General features: G+C 28.4%; 1 protein-coding gene across 1 annotated transcript; it reads right to left on the minus strand.

Annotated features, from left to right (window-relative positions):
- Positions 1 to 10,366: 10,366 nt before the first annotated feature.
- Positions 10,367 to 18,756, minus strand: LOC129950073 (D-3-phosphoglycerate dehydrogenase). Its single transcript, XM_056061863.1, has 6 exons — positions 18,545 to 18,756; positions 18,417 to 18,467; positions 11,554 to 11,720; positions 11,070 to 11,289; positions 10,872 to 11,004; positions 10,367 to 10,803 (listed from the first exon to the last, which is right to left on the minus strand). The coding sequence occupies exons 1-6, from the start codon at positions 18,626 to 18,628 to the stop codon at positions 10,448 to 10,450; spliced, it is 1,011 nt and encodes a 336-aa protein (XP_055917838.1). The 5' UTR covers positions 18,629 to 18,756; the 3' UTR covers positions 10,367 to 10,447.
- Between the last annotated feature and the right edge of the window lie 414 nt (positions 18,757 to 19,170).

Below are 19,170 nucleotides of genomic sequence, written 5' to 3' on the forward strand. Positions count from 1 at the left end.
ACTTTGTTTAATGCTTTGTGAATTTATGTTAGTGTTTCCTTTTCGAAACACAAAATTTAAACCACAATTTATTCAAATAAATAAATGTTTCAGTTCGGTAATGAATTTAAATTTGAAAATTTAAGGAGAAATGAATAAACAAATTCCCTTAGGCTTGTCATGATACAAGAATTGTGTTTGTTAAATTTAAACTGAATTTGGTGCTTATTTCAATGCTAAAATAATTTATTTTGTTAAAAAAAATCTGAACTTTACATTACATCCGGATATTGAAATATAATATATATTGAATACATATATCAAATATTGTAATAATCATTGTTATTATGTAGTTTTATTATTGGAAACAAAAATGATGGCATGACCAAAATTATTTAATTTTCTTGCTAAACATAATAAATTAATAAATTATGAATATATATTTGGCATCAAATGAATCCCGCTGAATTTTTTTTTTAATTCTTAAAAATTAACGATTAAAATGTTCAGTGATGAGTGTTTTAATGAGAGCTATAACTAACCTAACTGGTTCCTTGTTATAGGTTCATCACTAGTTTTATGTGTGGTAACAATTTCACTTAAACGTTGAAATTATTGACAGTTTGAAATAATTGCAAAACAACATTTTTAAATTCAAATGAAAAATGTTGAATCAATTTCGATTTGAAATTTTATTTTGATTAATAGGCAGAACATTTTAAGTGCACAATATATATGATTTCCAGAGCTCTACAGAGAGGTGTATCTTAAAAAGAAAAAAAATGTATAAGCTGAAGTTTCTTACTCGAATTCCAACAAGGGCAAAGTTTCATTTATAATGACTAAAAATACTGAATCATTTTTATTTTATTTCCTTCAATGGTTTTTGTTCTAAAATTATAAAAATTAGAAGTGAAATACTTTCAAAATTTTCGACAATAAATTTCTATTTGTTGAAGATGTTAATTTCGCAAACAAAAATAATGGCAAACATTAAAAAAACATACAGCTTGAAAACAAAATCCTCTTCATGAATAATAAACTCGGTCATCAAGGAATTTATTATGAAGCTTTGATAAATCTTCATCATTTTCTAGTTATAAGATACAAATCAGCAAAGGATTTTCATCATCATAGTTTAAATTATATTTAAATCTTTTCGCAATTATTATTATGTTCAAAACAAAAAAATAAAATCGAAATGTTTGATGTTTTTCATATATTTCATTCAACTTTATACAAATATTTCTATTAGTTTCGTGCAGATTCTAACTATTATACGCTCTTCAAAAATGCTACTAGGTATACAGCAGATACTTATACTTATTTATTGCAACACAATGTGATGCTTATTCCCAGAAGAGACTTCTGGAGCAAAGGATTTTGTTCGGAATATAATTTTTAAATTAGATTTTGTATTCATAGTTCCGTCACATTTAAAATGATATTTTTTTCATTTTTTAAATTCTACATATTTGGAGTTGTATGATAATATTTTTGCATTTTGTGAACAACAAAGATGTTTTTTGTCCCATATATTCTATCTTTTAAATGATCTTCTCCTGGATGAACTATTTTAAAATACAATAAAAAAGAATGGAAATGATTTTGTCACGTATTAGATTATCATACAGAAAAAAACACGTGAAATTTAAATGGCTAAATTTATATTAAATAAAGTAGAGTATTATGTTTTTATCGTTCTAAACATAAAATTCAGTTCTTGATTTATTTATATTTATTTTATATGCAAAATATAGTTTATTTTGAACTTTATACAAAATGGTTTTAAAATCAATCAAAATCTAAACGAGAAAATGGAAAATAATTAAATATTTTGCGTATATATTCCATAATATATGTACGCATGTATATAATAATATATACTTTGAGTTAAATAAAATTTAAGTTCAATTTTAAAGGGCTAGAGAAAATGTGACGCAAAGAAAAATAAGATTGAAACAAAAATAAAATTTATAAATTAAAAATTCAGGTTAACAAATAGATTCATATTAAAGAAGAAAAAGCGCCCACAAAACTGTGCATCTCAGTTAAAAAGTATCGTATCAAGATTTAAAAGAAAAGCATTTTAAAGCTTAATTTCTAGTTTTGAAAACACACTTTATGAGCTTGAAAACAAATATTTCCAATGAAACCTTGACTAATTTTTAAATTAGATTTAACTCGGTTTTCCTATAAATCCTAAATAAACAATTTTTTTCTGTGAAATTAAACATTTTCATCATTTACTTTAAACTCAGCAACCAATAGTCCAAAAGGAATTCTGAGAGCAGTTTCCAAATCTGCTAATATCTGCTAATATTTTGAAGGAACAAAATTTTGTCTATATTTTAATTCGAAAAATAGGATACAAATTTCTCCAAGAATTAAGGACAAAATTATCAAGAAATAATTAATATTGAGTGAAAATAGTTCATCCATACTATTTCTTCGTTTTCTATCTATTAAAGTCTTGAATTCATTTATTTAATAGATTTTTACTTAAAGCCCATAATGTAGAGGCACAAATGTATACGGCTATTTTATTGAGGAATGTGTTTGGTTATTTAGAAAATTTTAAGATCATATGGTTAAAAAACACTATAAAAGGAATATGGATGATTTAATCGATATCTTTGCTGGTTCCTCAGGTAAATTAATAAATAAATAACTACGTGACGCAAGAGTCCGTAAAGAACCAGAACTTAAAGCTTACATGTCGAAACTGAGTGGCTTATTCTACAATGCACTTTTCATTACAAGAATTACTCCTAGAAAATTTTATCAATTTCTAGCAAGAAGCAGGATCCGTTGAAAAAAAAACTTTTAGGTAGCCCAGACAAGGATCCAACTCAAGACTCTCTCTCAAAGATCTTAAAACGAGATAATCAGACTTTTAAACATTTATTTTTGAACCTTGAAACGACGATCAGATACACTCGTTATATTATAATCACTGATATTATTATTTACAAAACTTTTATCTGTGCTGTCTAAAACTACTTTGTAAACAATTTTTTTGAGTCTAATTTTTTTTATGGACTTGTTTTGATAAAGATTATTAAATTAAAAATAAAACATTAATAAAACGAAACATTATTAAAAATTTAAAAACTTTTTGAAGTGTATTCTAAGACATCAATAGATAACAATTTAAGAATAAAAATGTTTAATGCTTTAAATGTTTCAGAGCACATGGAGGGTTTCTGTAGTCTTTTGACCTCGGAGCAAAAGGAAGAATTTTTACAAAGTGTTCATAAACTTTATTTTTATTCTTAGGCAATTTTCAATTAAATTTAAGATGAAGTAAGATGTCCCCCTATTCCAACTAGAGTAGCTTCACAAAACAATACAAACTCAACGCCACGAATAAAACTTTAAGTATTTAAGTATGTATATGATTATACTGTCACAACTTATTAACTTGTAATTAACTTACAAAAAATGAAATATAACGTAGTATGTCGGAAAAACGAAACGAATAATTAATGGCAAACTACAGGCTTAAAAATAAGCTGGGATGCGTCACAAAACTGATTAATTAACATGCCGTCTATCGATTTGCCTTGCTTAAAAGGTTTTCGTGTTTTTTTTTAAAGTTGTCAGTTGAATTATTCTAAAAAACTTAAAAATTACCAAACAATATTTTGCATATAATGAAATAGTTTCATATCAACATCTATTTCTGTTAGCGAGAATTTTAATCGAAAACCAATTTTTACCAATTTTAATAGCATTTCTTAAAAGTTTTATTTCTTATATAAACCAATACAAATTGGATATCGATAGTCGCTTTTTCCCAATTTTGTGTGCTATTTTTTGCAGATTTTAATTTTTATCAAAAAACTGACAGTTGGATTTTTTATACAACTAGTTTTTTTTATAAAACTAGTTTGAAGCAAATATTTTTTCAATTTTTGAAAAGATATTTGAGTCGAAAGTAAATTTTTAATAAGATTTAGTATACTAAATCTTGGTTAAAATTTAGATTTTCTTTTGACTGTTTTCTGCATTTGTGGTACGTTATGGAAACGTTCACACGCACGCACAGACATCTCTCTAAAAATCTTTTATTTCGAGTCTAGGACGTCAAGAAATGCCAAAATTTTCAATTCGAGCTAATTTCAATACCTTCCTATGGGAAGTTAAAAACAACTCATAGAATATAATCAAAGAATTTTTCCCGATCACCAAGTAATGATGCTATTATAATTTTTTATTAAATTAGGGAAGCAACAAAAACTTAGAAAAGATAGAATAACACAATTGTCATAATGTTATACTTGACATTTACGTAAACTTTTTTGGTACCCAAATCTGTCTCTTTTCACTTTAAGAAAAAAAACTTTTACACCTATTTTTTGAAGGACTTTTATTACTGAAACGTCCTTATTTCTAAGAGTTTTTTTGTTTTGTATTTGTTATTCATGTACTTAGAAACAAAACAATTTTACTGTCCACTTGTTTATAAACACATAAAATATAGAAAAGTTTAAAAACTTTTTTTCTTACTTTCTTTATGCATTCATAATATATTTTGAAGTCAAAGTGTAGGAGACTTTTATGAACTTTTCTTATTTAGTTTTTATTTCTACAGAACGTTTAAATGTTGTTTACTTAATTCTTCTATATGTTCAACCACCAAGTAACCATACTAAACTTTTATTTCCCTCAAGATAAATTAAGACAGATAATTTTAGAGAGAATCGTTGTGGTAAATTTTGTGTAGAAACAAATTCTAAGAAGCTCTTTAAATATAGAATTGAATGCAAAAAACAGTTGTATGTATTTACAAGAAGTTTCAGTGTTTTGGACTTTAAAGTTTCAATTAAAAGTACAAGAAATAAGTTTAATTTAAGTTTCTAAATAAGGTAAGTTTTCAAAAACAAAAATAAAAACTGCTATGATGATGATCATTATTTCTGCAATGGCTTAGGAGGTAAATATATTAAATACAAATAATTTATTCTTATGACTTATGTAATATGCACCAATATCGAAGATAGTTCTCCTACTTACCTACAAATTATTAAATTATATTTAAGTAGCTCAAGTACTAATTTTTATTGGTTAAATTTATTTTGCACTTCCTTGAATATTTAAATCCTGAAAATACTCCAAACGTTCTGTTGCATGGTTTACTTTTGCTGTTGGTTAAAATGTACCCATACATTATATATTTAGTTTTAAGTTCATGCAAATAAGTCAACGCACACACTCAGCTTTTCAGGACTAATCAAATAAAAATAAATTGAAGATTAGGTTGCCTGCATCCATTTATTCTTAACACATGTAACAGACATAAAGGTAAAGGTAGGACCGAGATAACAAAATTAGTGTACACAACAATTAATCAATCAATCATTACTTTAAAGCTTGGAGGAGTTTCAGGTTCATTATAATATTAACTGAAATGAGCATGAATGAGAGTGGTAAGAGGACCTTTTTTATGCATGTTTTTGAATACGATATATGTATATTCTTTTGATAACGATAAAGATGCTTACCGTCACCGTGGTTACATGATACCTTTATGGGCTTTTATCATAAAGTTTGAGAATTAATTGGAATATTGTGGCAATTTTATTTAACCATTTCTCAAAAGAATATAACATCATAAGATCAGTGACGGATCCAATAGGCAGTTGTGGGGGACATGACCTCCCCTAAGGCATAAGGTTCATACAGTTAAACTGTTTAAACAATTTGGGGGTTTTTTAAAGTGCGTTATTTCCCAAATTAATTAAATATTAACATTTTAAGATATTAAGGCCGCATAACAATGTTAAATATTTTTGAACTTGATAGTTTGAAATCTGAAAATTTGTAAATTATTTAATTAATTAACAAAAAAACTAGTCTAAAAACATAAAACTGAATTTTAATAAATTTTATAACTTTCGAATATTTTAAAGTCATCTTACAGGAAATAACTCTAGTTTTTTTTTTTTTTTTTTTTTTTGGGTTTTGGAAATTCCGAAGATATCGCGAATTGATAAGTTTTCTTGCAAGAAATTTCCAAATTTCTAGGAATAACACTGGTTTAAAGAGTTTCCCTTACTGCGTTTAAGTAGCGAGTTTTAAACGGTATAGCATGTATTGCATTCGTAAATTTTTAAACTTGGAGATAAAAATAACAGGAGTCCCCACACAAATTTTTGGTCAATATTGAAAAGTCGAATTTTCTTAAAAACGAACCTACAGGTTTGTATTAAATTTTCTTATAATTAACTTAACATAGGAAGTTATTGTAAAGGGTCCGATTTGTCAAATTGAAAATTTTGACATTTCTCGACGTTTCAAGATCTCTAGAGTCGAAATAAAAGATTTTTAGAAAGATGTCAGTGCGTGCGCGTGTACGTACGTTCGTACGTCCTTACGTTCTCGACGTTTTTTTCGTTGTCCATAGCTCAATAACCAGAAGAAATATCGATTTCAAATAATTTTCGTTGTATAGATAATAAGGCAGAAAGATGCAGAAAGGGCTCTCAAGAAAATTGCGTGGGTGATTTTTTTTACCATATCAGTTTGAAAAAAGGTGAAAATTTTGGTTAACCCTAAATATCTTACGAACCAAAAACGCTAGAGACTTGAATTAAATTTTATATAATAAACTGTAACGTGATACCAAACAAGTATATTTTTTTGAAAAATTCCATTTAACGGTTTTTTTTTTTGTAAATCAAAAAAACTGAAAAAAAAAATTGTCATGTCCAAAATTTTAAGACTAAAATATGATTTCATCTTCAAAAAAATGTGTGCAACGAACAATAATGTTTTTGACATGCGATAAAATTTTGAGAAAAATCTAATTGAAATTTTTTTATTTAAAAAATAAAAATCCAAAAAAAGGCATTACTCAAAATTGGTAAAAATTGAATATCGATTCAAATATCTTTTCAAAAACTTGAAATTTGGGGTGTAATCTTATTTTATCTTATAAGAAATTTTGGTTTTAACATTCTGAAAAATGTTGAGAAAAATAAAATTGACAGTTTTTTTTACAAAAAATAAAAAACTAAAAAAAAAATTATAAAAGTTGGTAAAAATTAATTTTCGACTCAAATATCTTTTCAAAACTTTTAGATATTGGCTTTAATTTACTTTAACAGTTTTAAAAAAAAAAATTAAAAACCGGAAAAAATTAACAAAAGTGGGTAAAAAATGATTTTTGTCTCAAATATCTTTTCAAAAATTTGAGATAATAGTTTCTTATTAATTTTTACCTATAAGAAATATTGTTTTTAACATTAGGACAAAGTTTGAGAAAAATCGAATTGACAGTTTTCTTACAAAAAACAAAAACCTAAAAGAAAAATGTATAAAAGTTGGTAAAAATTGATTTTCGACTCAAATATCTTTTTAAAAATTGTAGATATTGGCTTCTAATTTTACTTTTACTAATTTTATCTTATAAAAAATATTGTTTTCAACATTCGATAAAATTTTGAAAAAAAATCGAATTGACAGTTTAAAAAAAAAAATAAAACTCTAAAAAAAACAATACTAAAACTTGGTAAAAATTTACTGCAACTTATTTTATTTCACAAACTTATTTTATTTCACAGAAAATATTGTTTTCGATATTCAGTAAATTTTTATATAAAAATCCAACAATCCGTTTTTTCATAAAAAAATAAAATCTACAAAAAATAGTATGCAAATTTGGTAAAAAATTGATACGAGTACATATAGACAAACTTTTAAGCAAGACAAATCGACAGACGGGATGGGAAGTTATCAGTTTGGGTCGCATCCCAGCCTCTTTTTTCTTTTTAAATTAACTTGGCTTCTTTCAATAAATACAAATATGTATATTTATTGCTGCAGAAGGGTTACTCCATAGAACAGTTATCGTGGTTTTAAATTGTCCCAAGAACTAATATATTGTCTTAATAATATTTGAAGATCATTGATTTTTGTTTGGTTTAAAAAAAAAATATATATTTTTTAAATTCAATATCTCTAAAACGAGTCATAATTTTTATTTACGAAAATCAAATGTAAAACGTAAGGTCTAAGTAACAACAGACGTTTAATATTTTAAAAAATTGAAGAATTTCATTTTTAAAAATTTTATTTAAAAAAAAAACTACGGTCTAACGATTTACATTTTTTTTTGATTTATTAAGTGACATTAAATTTTTTTAATGAAAAACTTAATTTAAATTTAAAATGTAAGTACTATTTGCAGTTTTTGTATACAAGATCAAGTTCGTGCGACCCAGTTGGTCATTTTATTTTCCTTGAATTTAAACCTTTGAAAGCTATAGCGGGTATCACAATATTTGTAATCTTAATTCAAGTGTTAATAGAAACTATATTAACAAAACACATCTTTTTTAATTCAAAATCATAATTTTTTGTTCCTCATTTTTTAAACTTTTCTTAAAATCTAAACGCAAGAAATAAAATTGTTTTTGTTGTTGTTAAAAAATATTTAAAACATTTGTTGGACTACGCGTAAGAAAATAGATTTTATAGAAAGTGTGTGACCCCCTATCTAAAAATCTAAACCCGCTCTTGAATAATATGTTAAGCATATTCAACATGTGATATAAATATGTAACATCCAATACATACAGGGTGTAGCTTTTGGCATTCTTTTCAAATTTTATTCATGTGACTGTCGGGTTAAGTTAAATAATTTAATTTTCCTATGAAATTTAAAAACAAAGGCTGCCAAAACTCAAAGGGAAATGTTAAGGTATTTGTTTTTTGTCTCTCAACTATTTCAAGACCGTTTATAATCGTCTTTTTTATTTTAAGGACATGTCAACATACAGTTCAACAACGATATCTGTCATCATTTTACTATTTTCGTTCATCGCTTAATCATTATAATATATTCCCCACATATGTGAACTGTACGTGTTCTTCATGTCAATGGAAACAAAAATACAAGATTAACGTACATAACTACGAAGTACACGGTTGAGTAAGTAAATATGTAATTTACATGTACATATATATGTGTATGTTTATGCATTCCTTTTTTATTTTAATTGGATTAAATTCCTGTTGAAATCTTTCGATTGTTGATGTTAAGATAAACTTCAAGGTAAATATTTTTTTTTAATTTTCAACTTTTTATAAAAAAGATGGAACGATATTCAAAACATACACAAATTGAGTCATATTTTCGTAAAGATACATAAGTACTAGGGCATATTTTCGTATATATTATTGTCTAGGTTTTCAGAATTTACTATGAGGGTTGGTTTTTATAAGCTTTTATAAAAAGGAATTTAATGTTCTCTTCGGGATCATAATATAAAATGTACGAAACATAAAAATCGAATTTTGTAAAATTCTGGAAAATATACGTTCATAGTGTTGTACTATTTAACAAATCATTATAAAACACTTAAAATGTTACAAATATTTGTTAAAATTTATGAAAAAATTACACTTTTAAATTTAAAGAGAAAGACATTTTTGGTGGAATATAATTCAAGTTAAAATTGCCTCCGCAAAACATCCGAAATTTTAAGGCAATTTAAAGATACTTCTTAAGGGGCAAAATCCCACAGGTTGTCGAAGAAACATTTTTTGAGGGCTAGAATATTGATAATAGATAATCCCAGGAGTTTACAAAGGAAGATTCATAACTTTTCTCACCTACTTTTTACACGCTGACGAAAAGGCTTTTTCTATAATTCGGGTTCCCATTGAGTTGTGACAAATAAGGATAACAATATCCTATTTTTTTTTTCTTAGAAAAAATCATGGTCGTTTTTTGGCCAATTTCATTACCGTATTTTCCAAACTAGAGCCCCACTTAAGATTGAATACTTGTGTTTATTTCGTTGACTAAAAGCAAACACACTACGGTACGTATTTCATAATTTTGCCTGTCAGTGTCAATATTTTTGAGTGTCATGTTAGCGAGACAACATTTACAAAAGTATTAACCACAAATAATTAAAAAAAAATATATAAGGAGTTTTAACGTATCCTTAACATTGCTTGAAAAAATAGAATTGACAAGAAGTGGATGAGACTTGTATAGGTCACTAGGTCTCGACTTTCACTAATTAACTTAGTTAAGACCTTTAAGCTTTTAAAGTTCACATGCATATGCCTGGAATGGTAAGTGCGTTGGGCTGTCATGCAAGAGGTTTTGGATTTAATTACAGCCTGTGCCTCCTAAGTTTTTTCACGGGTATTACCTCTTGAGAGGAATTTAAAAATCTTACAAAAGTGATTCTTGTCATGAAAAGTGCTTTCTCACATTTCTCAAACAATCCAAGAAAATATAAGTGGAAGTCAAAAAGTATACAGTTTTTTATAATTTTCTACTACATATCGCATTTCCTTGGACCTAGACAAAATATTTTCAAAGGGAGTATACCCATATGTAAACTATTTTTTTAACTAATTCATATTTATGTTTTATGTTTATATATTTTATAAAAAAGAAGGAAATTATACATTTTTCATACTAAATGTTAATTATTATTATTATCTATTGATAAACTTTAAGCACATCCCTATTAATTACGCCAGCATAAGTTGTATATTCACTTGATTTGCCTGTCAATGCAATAAATTGCTCAGCAACCTCGACAGCAACACGAACTTGTGCTTCTGAAGTGCTCGCACCCAAATGTGGTGTTGCAACGACTTTAGGATGTTGAATGAGTGATTTGGTAATTTCTGACTTTGGTGGTTCTTCAGGAAATACGTCAAATGCAGCTCCACCACATTGACCAGATTCCAATGCGGCCAACACAGCACTCTCATCGATAATTCCTCCACGTGCAACATTTACCACCTTCACACCTTTTTTGCACTTGCTCAATGCCTCAACAGAGATAAGATCTAATGCACAAATTGTTTAATTTTGTTTTTAATTTCAATGTAAGCAAATAAAAATATCAACAACTCACTTCTTGTTGCAGGTATCAAAGGCGTGTGAACTGTAATGTAATCAGCAAGTGGCCAGATTTGTTCTAGCGTCATCTTCTCAATACCTGCTGCTTTTGCTTCTTCTTCGGTAGTGATGGGATCGTAACCAATTATCTGTTGAAAAATCCTTTTCTTATGTAAACAAAGATTGACCAAAGAACAATTCAAACAATTCCCACCTTCATGCCCCATGCTCGCATACGTAGAGCCACCTCCCGTCCAATTCTTCCCAAACCCAGAATAGCCAAAGTCTTGCCATACAGCTCAGTTCCACTGTACAATTTCCTATCCCATCGACCCTCCTTCATACTTTGTCCAGCTGGAACAAACGGACGAGCTAAAGCTCCAATTAGCATGCATGTCAGTTCACAAGCTGAAATCGAATTGCCACCCGGAGTGCTAAAAGAAGAACAAAAAATATATAAGAGGGTGGTTTACCAAAAAGGGTGAGTTTCCTTTCAAAAAGAATAATGTAGATGTCGTTGCTGAGAGCTTATTTTCATTATCGTCGTATGCCATTAATTAATAACACACAGGTACCAATAATGTCCTTTTTTTTAGAATCATTCAAGGAGCAATAAATTGGAATATTGAGGAGTTGGGAGTAAAGTCTACTATCAGTATAGTAAAAGTGTGTAAATATTTGCTATCGTTTATACTTACTTGAGTACAATAACATTTTGTTTTGTGGCGGCTGCAACATCAATATTATCAACTCCAGCGCCAGCACGTCCAACCGCTTTCAGACTTCCACCAGCTGCTGTCGAACCGGCTTTGAGTACATCTTCTGTGATTTTTGTGTCTGAGCGAACAATAACTGCGTCATAATTCTGTACGCAATCAAATGGAAAATGGATAAATTATAAATTAATGGGAAGTTTACAAACATATATATGGGATCAAATTTTAAAGTGTGATTTAAGGATCTGGGTTTTTCAATGCTCAGTGTGAATGTGTTCGTCTAATTAAACTAGTAATATAAATATTCAGAATTTTACTAAAAAGTGTAAAATGCATTGTGAAGCACATTTTCAATTGTCAAATTCCTAGATATGTCATGTAAGAAATAAATGAGACAGGCGTTCGTACTGTTGTTGAGAATGTTTTAACAATAAAGAATTGTCCAACAATGGCTGAATTGAAAATTCTGCAGCATTCTTCTTTGGAAAACTAATAACTATACACTTGTACACTTGTACACCAAGCAACTGGGTAAAGACTTAAAATTTTTAGTTTAGAGAGTGCATTTGAAAACAAGAATATAGCTCCTCTTGTGTAATTTGATAGATTTACTATAAATATATTATAGTTAAAGTTAAATAGAATATTATACTTTTCATTCTATCAAAATGCCCTCAGCCCCTTAAACTTTCTGATAGGTTTTCAAGTATAAATTTAAGTTCTCGTGAAAATGTTATTAAAACGTTTTAAACATTTTAAAAAAATTATGAGAATATTATTTAAAAGAATATTTCACTTCACAATATAGAAATTGACGTGGGCGTGTGTGTCAATATTTATAGACAAATTTTGAATAATTACGTTAGCATAATTAACTTATATGAGACTGCTGTGTATTTATCAAATTTATATGGATATGTAATGAAAAGAGAAAAGGTACCTTGAGACGAAAATTATTAATTTATGCATCATCACTCTTTATTTGGGTGTTTTTTGTTTGTATTTTTCTATTACTTGAGAAGGTCCTTTTGGATAAGATAACGTCTGAACCCTTAAAGGTTAATTAAACAAGACCTATGTTTTCCTTTATACTATGTCTATTTTAAGGATACCTACTTAATGACACGATATTGATATGTTGTCCAATAGTCCAGTATTAACACTTTTACATTAAAATAATTTCACAAATTCCATTGAGTAATTTTATTATGAATATATTTATTTAGCAAGCAACTGTTTATGGATTTAAATATTCATTATACAGTTTTAATCCTATTGAACCCTTAAGAATACAAAAAAAAAACAATGCTCAAAAATGTTTGAATGTTTTTCATGACATACTTTTGTCGTTGTCCTTTAAATCAATATTTTGCTTTAAACGGAGATGCCTTACTAAATTAAATTTTAGGATTTTGTTTTCTTATTTAAAAAAGAAGAAAAAAAATTATAAGTTAATGAAGTGAGAATTTTCCAAAGGGATGAAGAATATGTAATGGAGAGATGAATTTTCACTTTTTATATTATACTTTGTACTAAACGGAAGGTTTTATACTTAACGATATTATACAAAATTAAAAATACGTAGTTGATGCTAACAACTTTTAACATTAATAATTCAAAACATAAAAAGTAGGACAAATTTTATCTTGACTGAAAATTTATTTTATATTTACTCTTTTCTCTGTTCTATATTTTTGTATATATAGTTTATTCAAATTTTAACTTTTTCATCTACATTTTCACTTAAGCTGTAGCCTTAAGTCAACGATTTTTAAAGATTATGATTTGCAGTGGTTTAAGGCGTAGCTTTAATAAAACAAATATATTTGTGTTGCTTTTCGGAAAAAATAAATTTTTGATTTAGTAGACATTTGAATAAAAAAAAAGTATTTGTTCTAAAGTAATCAAAATCTAATCGAACCAGGGGTGGACTAGACATTAAAGAGATTCCTAGGATTTGTATATACGTGCCGTGCATATCTTAAAAACATTCTGCCCTTGATTTTGAATTAGAAAAATAAGTTAAGTTAATTTTATAAGAATTTTCCAGAAAGATTTTTTGATTGTCCCTTTGTTTTGGGTGTCTTTAACTTTTAAAGCCTTTGAATTTGAGAATTATGCACTGTTTTGAAAAAGGACGAAGATTAAGAGCTTATGGGACAATTTAATGATATGAAGAAGCAACTAAGAATATTGCTGCAGTAGCTTGTAGTATTGAAGATAACCCGGACGTATTAACGTATTGAATCAATTCAACATAATTTCATTCGCTTTGCCCTAAAAGGTCTTCCTTGGGAAGATCCCTATGATCTGCCTCCCTATGAACATCGTATTCTACTTCTTCAAATGCAATCTCTCCATCAAAGGCGTGTTAATAATGACTTAGTATTTTTTCATCAACTCATTAATGGTGAAATTGATGCACCTTATTTGCTTTCTTGTGTACATTTGAATTACCGGGGCGGAACTCATCACCTGCGCACGTTTGATTTTATACATATTGACTTTCATAGAACAAACTATAGCAAGAATGAAGCTTTAAGTCGAATGAGCATTTTATATAACTTAAACTGTTCATCGATAGTTTTAAATTTAAATAAGGTGGGATTAAAATCATTGTTTAGAACCAGTGCTCCACTATCGTAATTTTTTTCTGTAATAGTTAAATGCTAATTTTGTTTTGTATTTTGTGCGTGTGTTAGGCTATATTTGTATTATTTTTAACTAACAACTAACACATGCACTTATGATGAGCCTCTGATCGTAGTTTGACGCTTGCTATAAGCTTACTACTTTCTGAAATTCTGAAGTGTAAAAAAAAAAGACGAAATGCTGTGTGGTACAAACAATAAAAAAAAATCACAATTTTGCAAGAAAAGTTTAAAAACTGTGTTATTTTTCAAAGAAGTGGCAACATACATTTTTTTCTTTAGAATAATGTAAAATATAAGTTATTTGCCAATTCTTCCTAATCGATTCAAGACTTTAAAGAATTCATGAATGCGACTTGGCCATGCAAAATTTTATAAATATGATATGGTGTTACAACCAAAGTCGTAGTTACGATTAGATTAGATAGTTTTCCATTTCTTTATGCCTTTATGGCAACATCCATTAGCCATAATACTTGTCTTTTTAATATGAAAACTTGACTCAGGTCGGAAATAAAATTTAACAGATTTGTTGTCGTATGACAGATGTTTCCCCGAAACCAAAGCTTAGAGCCGGCAGACAGAACTGCAAACGTTTTCAATTCGACAAATGGTTCCAATTACAATAATTTCCAATTAGGAGTTAAAAATGTTTTATTTTTTTTAAATATAAAATAGCTTAAATCACTGTGGTCAGTAGTACCCAATGTGATGGTTAGTGCGTTGGACTGTCATGCAAGGGGTCTTGGGTTAATTCCCTGCCTGTGCCACCTAACTTTTTTCACGGGTACTGCCTCTTGCGAGGAATTGACAAATCCTTCAAGAGTAATTCTTGTCATTAAAAAGTGCTTTCTCAAATTAGCCGTTCGGATTCGGCCTATAAACTGTAGGTCCCTTCCATCTCTGACAACATTAATCGCACACAGAAGTGGTTGAGAGTTGTAAGTCACTAAGCCCTGGTTCTTCATGGACCCGTATCGATTTCAAACTTATATTGAATTTTGACGAAGAAAAATTTATAAAACGCCCTTTGTAAAACCTTAAATTTGTGCCTCTCTTGTGTTTGCATTATTTGCTTTGAATAAAAGCCCATGAAATATTTCAAAGCGATTCGCATTAAAATTGCATCAAACTTATTTTTTTCCAATTTGCTATATAAATACAAATATTTATGGAATTTTATTTGATGCATGCGTAGGTTTGTTGCTTTTGTAAAAATTAAGTGAAATAAAAAACAAAATAGGAAAAAATCAAAAGATAAGGAATGTTTTCAAAGATAGTAAATACAAAAAAAGCTTTAAGGTACATATATATTTGCTTAAAAATAGATATAAAAGAAAACGATTTTAAAAAAACAATGTAAACGTTATTATAGAAAAAGAAAAAGATGGATGGATTCTCTTTGATGATGGTGCCACACCACACCCACTTTATACCCACCACAGACTACTTGTTGCTTTATATACTTTCTGACCTTAAACGTGGCAATGTAGGTAAGGTATAGAGTAGTGTACATTTCAATCCAAGGACAAAGGAAATCACCAAGATCAGAACCACCAAAGAGGAAAATGAAAACTTGTTTTGTCGTCTACACTGGCTATAATGGTGACGAAACAGGCTTGCCAGATTGGGCTATAAATTATAGTAACCTAATCATTATTTTGCAATAAAAAGCCCAAATCTAATCTTGGGCATTATTTGTATCGTAGAAATGGTATTTTTTGATAAAATTATTAAACTTATGACCTACGACTCAGAAACATTGCAGTACAAACTCATATGCCGCAATTTGCTACAAACAAATTTTAATTCTCATTTTAAATAATAATTTAGCCAAACAATGCACCAATTGTAAATTTCTTATATAAATAAGTTAAAAACAAATTCTAAGGCTATCAAAAGTTGAAACCAATTAAAGCAATTTTTTGACAGGTCGGTTATAGCTATCATTGAAAATGTCTGCCATTATTGGATAAACATTCCATGAAATGAAGCAAGCAGCTCCTGATTGGAATTAAGAATTTGAGGTTAAAATTGATCATTTAAAAATAAATTGACAGGTGGGAATACAAAGAAAATGGAACGCTTTCAGTGGAAGGATTTTGTTCTGAATTACACAATTTTAATAAAAAATTGAAAACAAACATTGAAATTTTATTGACAGGTCGTTTATAGCTATCCCTAAAATTTCTTTCATTGAAAAAAATTGCCTGATTGAAATCCACCGACCGTCATTCATTGGAATTGTGTGAAATTGGAACAAAAATCAGTAGAACGATTCGTTTCACTTTTGAACACAAAAGTATCAGCTGTTTAAGGGCTGGTTATAGCTATCAGTAAAATTTGAAAGAGGAGGAATCTGAAACGTTTTACTGATGAGCGTTTATAGCAATCAGTAAATTTACGTCATTAAATATTGTTTTCTTTCGATCATAACATCGAGCTTCTCGCTTCAGACAATTTTTTACTGTTGCTTTTATCAGTAAAATGTTAAATGATGTGATCGGAATAGTAAAAAACGAAATGGAATTTTGTTCGCTGTTGGCAGTCAGCGGTTCAGTAAAATGAAATTTCATCATTAAAACAATTAAAATGGATTTATAAATTAAATTTAAAAAAAATTATTTGAATCCATTGTTTCTTTTTGAAAAAAATACTTGAATATATTGTTCATTTTATTGCATCAATCTTTTGCTAGAAATAAATCTGTATCATGTTCAATCATTTCACTGATTTACTGATGGTTATAACCGACCCCTTAGCAAAATGAATTTCCGTCCGGAAATTAGAAAAATACATTTTTAGCGAAAAATTAATATGAAATTACAACTTTTTTCTCAAAAAACTTCTTTGTGTGATTTCCTATCGATCAGTACGTAATTGTGGCCCCTAAATCAACTGTTTACTGAAAAGGATTTCAACATTAAAAAATTAAAAATGAACTATGAAAGAAAAGTTCAGGGGTAAATAAAGTATTGATTTAGTAAACTCTTTAATTTTTATTTTTATTCCAAATATAACAAAGCGTTTTCATAATTTCGAATCAGAATTTTCAATCATTAAAACCAATTATAGCTATTTTTATAGAAATTTGGCTCAAATATTTTTAAATTAAGCCTTTGAGCTGAAGACATGGCAACTCTGGTGAGGACGGATATTTTACTCAATTTATGTGTTCCTTTTTTGCGTTGCATCGTGACATTCTCAATAACAGAACAGTCAAAGGAGTCTCATACTAATCGGCTTGGGAAGTAAATGTGGAATAGCTGTAGCAGCAGTCTATACCACATTCAAGTTGTACTTGTTTTGTACCACCTAAGGAAGATACTTGTTTCATTTTAGTTATTGTTTGAATGATGGTGTGTAGAAAACGAGGTAACATGACGTTCTCCGAGTATAACATATAAAAATATTAACTGTCGGTTTATCAACAAGCGGGAGCTGAGATGATGTGACTTTGTTGATAAAGAAGATAATAAATCCTCATTATGGCAGGAGAATTTCAAAAATGTCAACAAAATTAATTTTAAGTCCGATACAAAAGCTTACAGTTTAAGACAATATTAACTCATGATATATTTAATCCAATATATTAAAAATATTTAATTTGTATGCTGTGTAAAAAAAGAAACAAGTGTTCTTAATTAAATTATTATTCAAATTTACAGAACGCATTTAATTTTCACGATTCAATGTGGCGAATAATCATATAAAAACGTTCGGTGTGTACTTGTTACACAGGTATATCCATTTAAAGAGTTAATTTTTAATTAATTTAGACAGACATTTTTGCATTAAGAGAGCGTGGGCTCTTTTAAGCATGAATATAGCTTAATAGAGTTGATGGTGATGAAAATGCACTGGACTGTATATAGACAACGTGCATTTTTTACTTTGCGTTTGTTTAACTTTCCAATTTTTCTCATCGCAGATTCAAATAGGTACCTACTAAAAATTACCATAACTTTTTATGTTCTTAACTGTACCTCCACAAAGTTATAATTATAGTCTCACATGTGACTTGAAAATGTTCGATAACATAAGTTAGATTATTTTATCAGCTTATCTTTTAATCAAAATGACCTTTACACTTCAAAAAACATAATAAACACTTTGCACTAAAAAAAAATAAAAACTATCTTAGTGATATTTTTATACATGGAGTGAGCTTTATGTAGGGTCTACAATTCTTACCTTAACCTCTTCGCACAGTTGTTCTTTTGCCAATTTCAATTTGTATGTAACCTAAATCGGACAGAAAAGAAAACAACATTATTTTTCAACATTTGCATATTCTTAATTACAAATTTAAATGTACTAACATTGATTCCATTGCTTTTCAAAAGATCAACGCACGCACTATCAACGGCATCACAAACTAAAACATTTTTAATATCAACCGGCATTTCGAGACTTATTCTATTTTATTTTATTTTTGTAATAAATATTAACTAAAACTTGAACCAAACTTTTGAATACTGTATAAGTTAGAACCAGACTTAAGCAGCTCTCAAATGCAACTGAGCAACGAATAAATTGATAAAGAAAAACTTTAACTTGTACTTGATCAAGAGCCAGCCTCAGCAGTCAATACCAAAACAACTTCTGTTTTATTTCCTATCTATGCTCCAGGAACGGATCGATGGTAACTTTTAGACAGGCGTGTTTTGTAAATTTTGACCTTTAAGAAAACCCTTATGGCTTGCCATGGTTTAAGTAAAGGGTGTCCCAAAATTAACGCAAGATTTGAATTAAATAGAAAACGCCGTTTTTAGTCTTTTGATAGTTATATTTTTATTGACTCGTAAAGTACATAGAATAGGGTTATGTATGGAATAACACATCGGACAATTGGCCTCCACGGCTTTGCATGCACATGCGCACTCTTTTGTTGAAATTTTCCATGACCATTCTGCATAAATGTGGCTGAATTTCGTTGATGCAGCGT

This window comes from Eupeodes corollae, chromosome 3, assembly GCF_945859685.1.
Source record: "Eupeodes corollae chromosome 3, idEupCoro1.1, whole genome shotgun sequence".
Classification (NCBI taxonomy): Eukaryota; Metazoa; Arthropoda; class Insecta; order Diptera; family Syrphidae; genus Eupeodes; species Eupeodes corollae.

Excerpts from the sequence above, each read along its gene's own strand:
- LOC129950073 (XM_056061863.1), bottom strand. The coding sequence starts at position 18,628 with ATGCCGGTTGATATTAAAAATGTTTTAGTTTGTGATGCCGTTGATAGT. Across the intron at positions 18,468-18,544 it reads TGAAAAGCAATGGAATCAAT|GTTACATACAAATTGAAATT; the intron begins GTTAGTACATTT and ends TGTCCGATTTAG. Across the intron at positions 10,804-10,871 it reads TTTGATACCTGCAACAAGAA|ATCTTATCTCTGTTGAGGCA; the intron begins GTGAGTTGTTGA and ends TTTGTGCATTAG.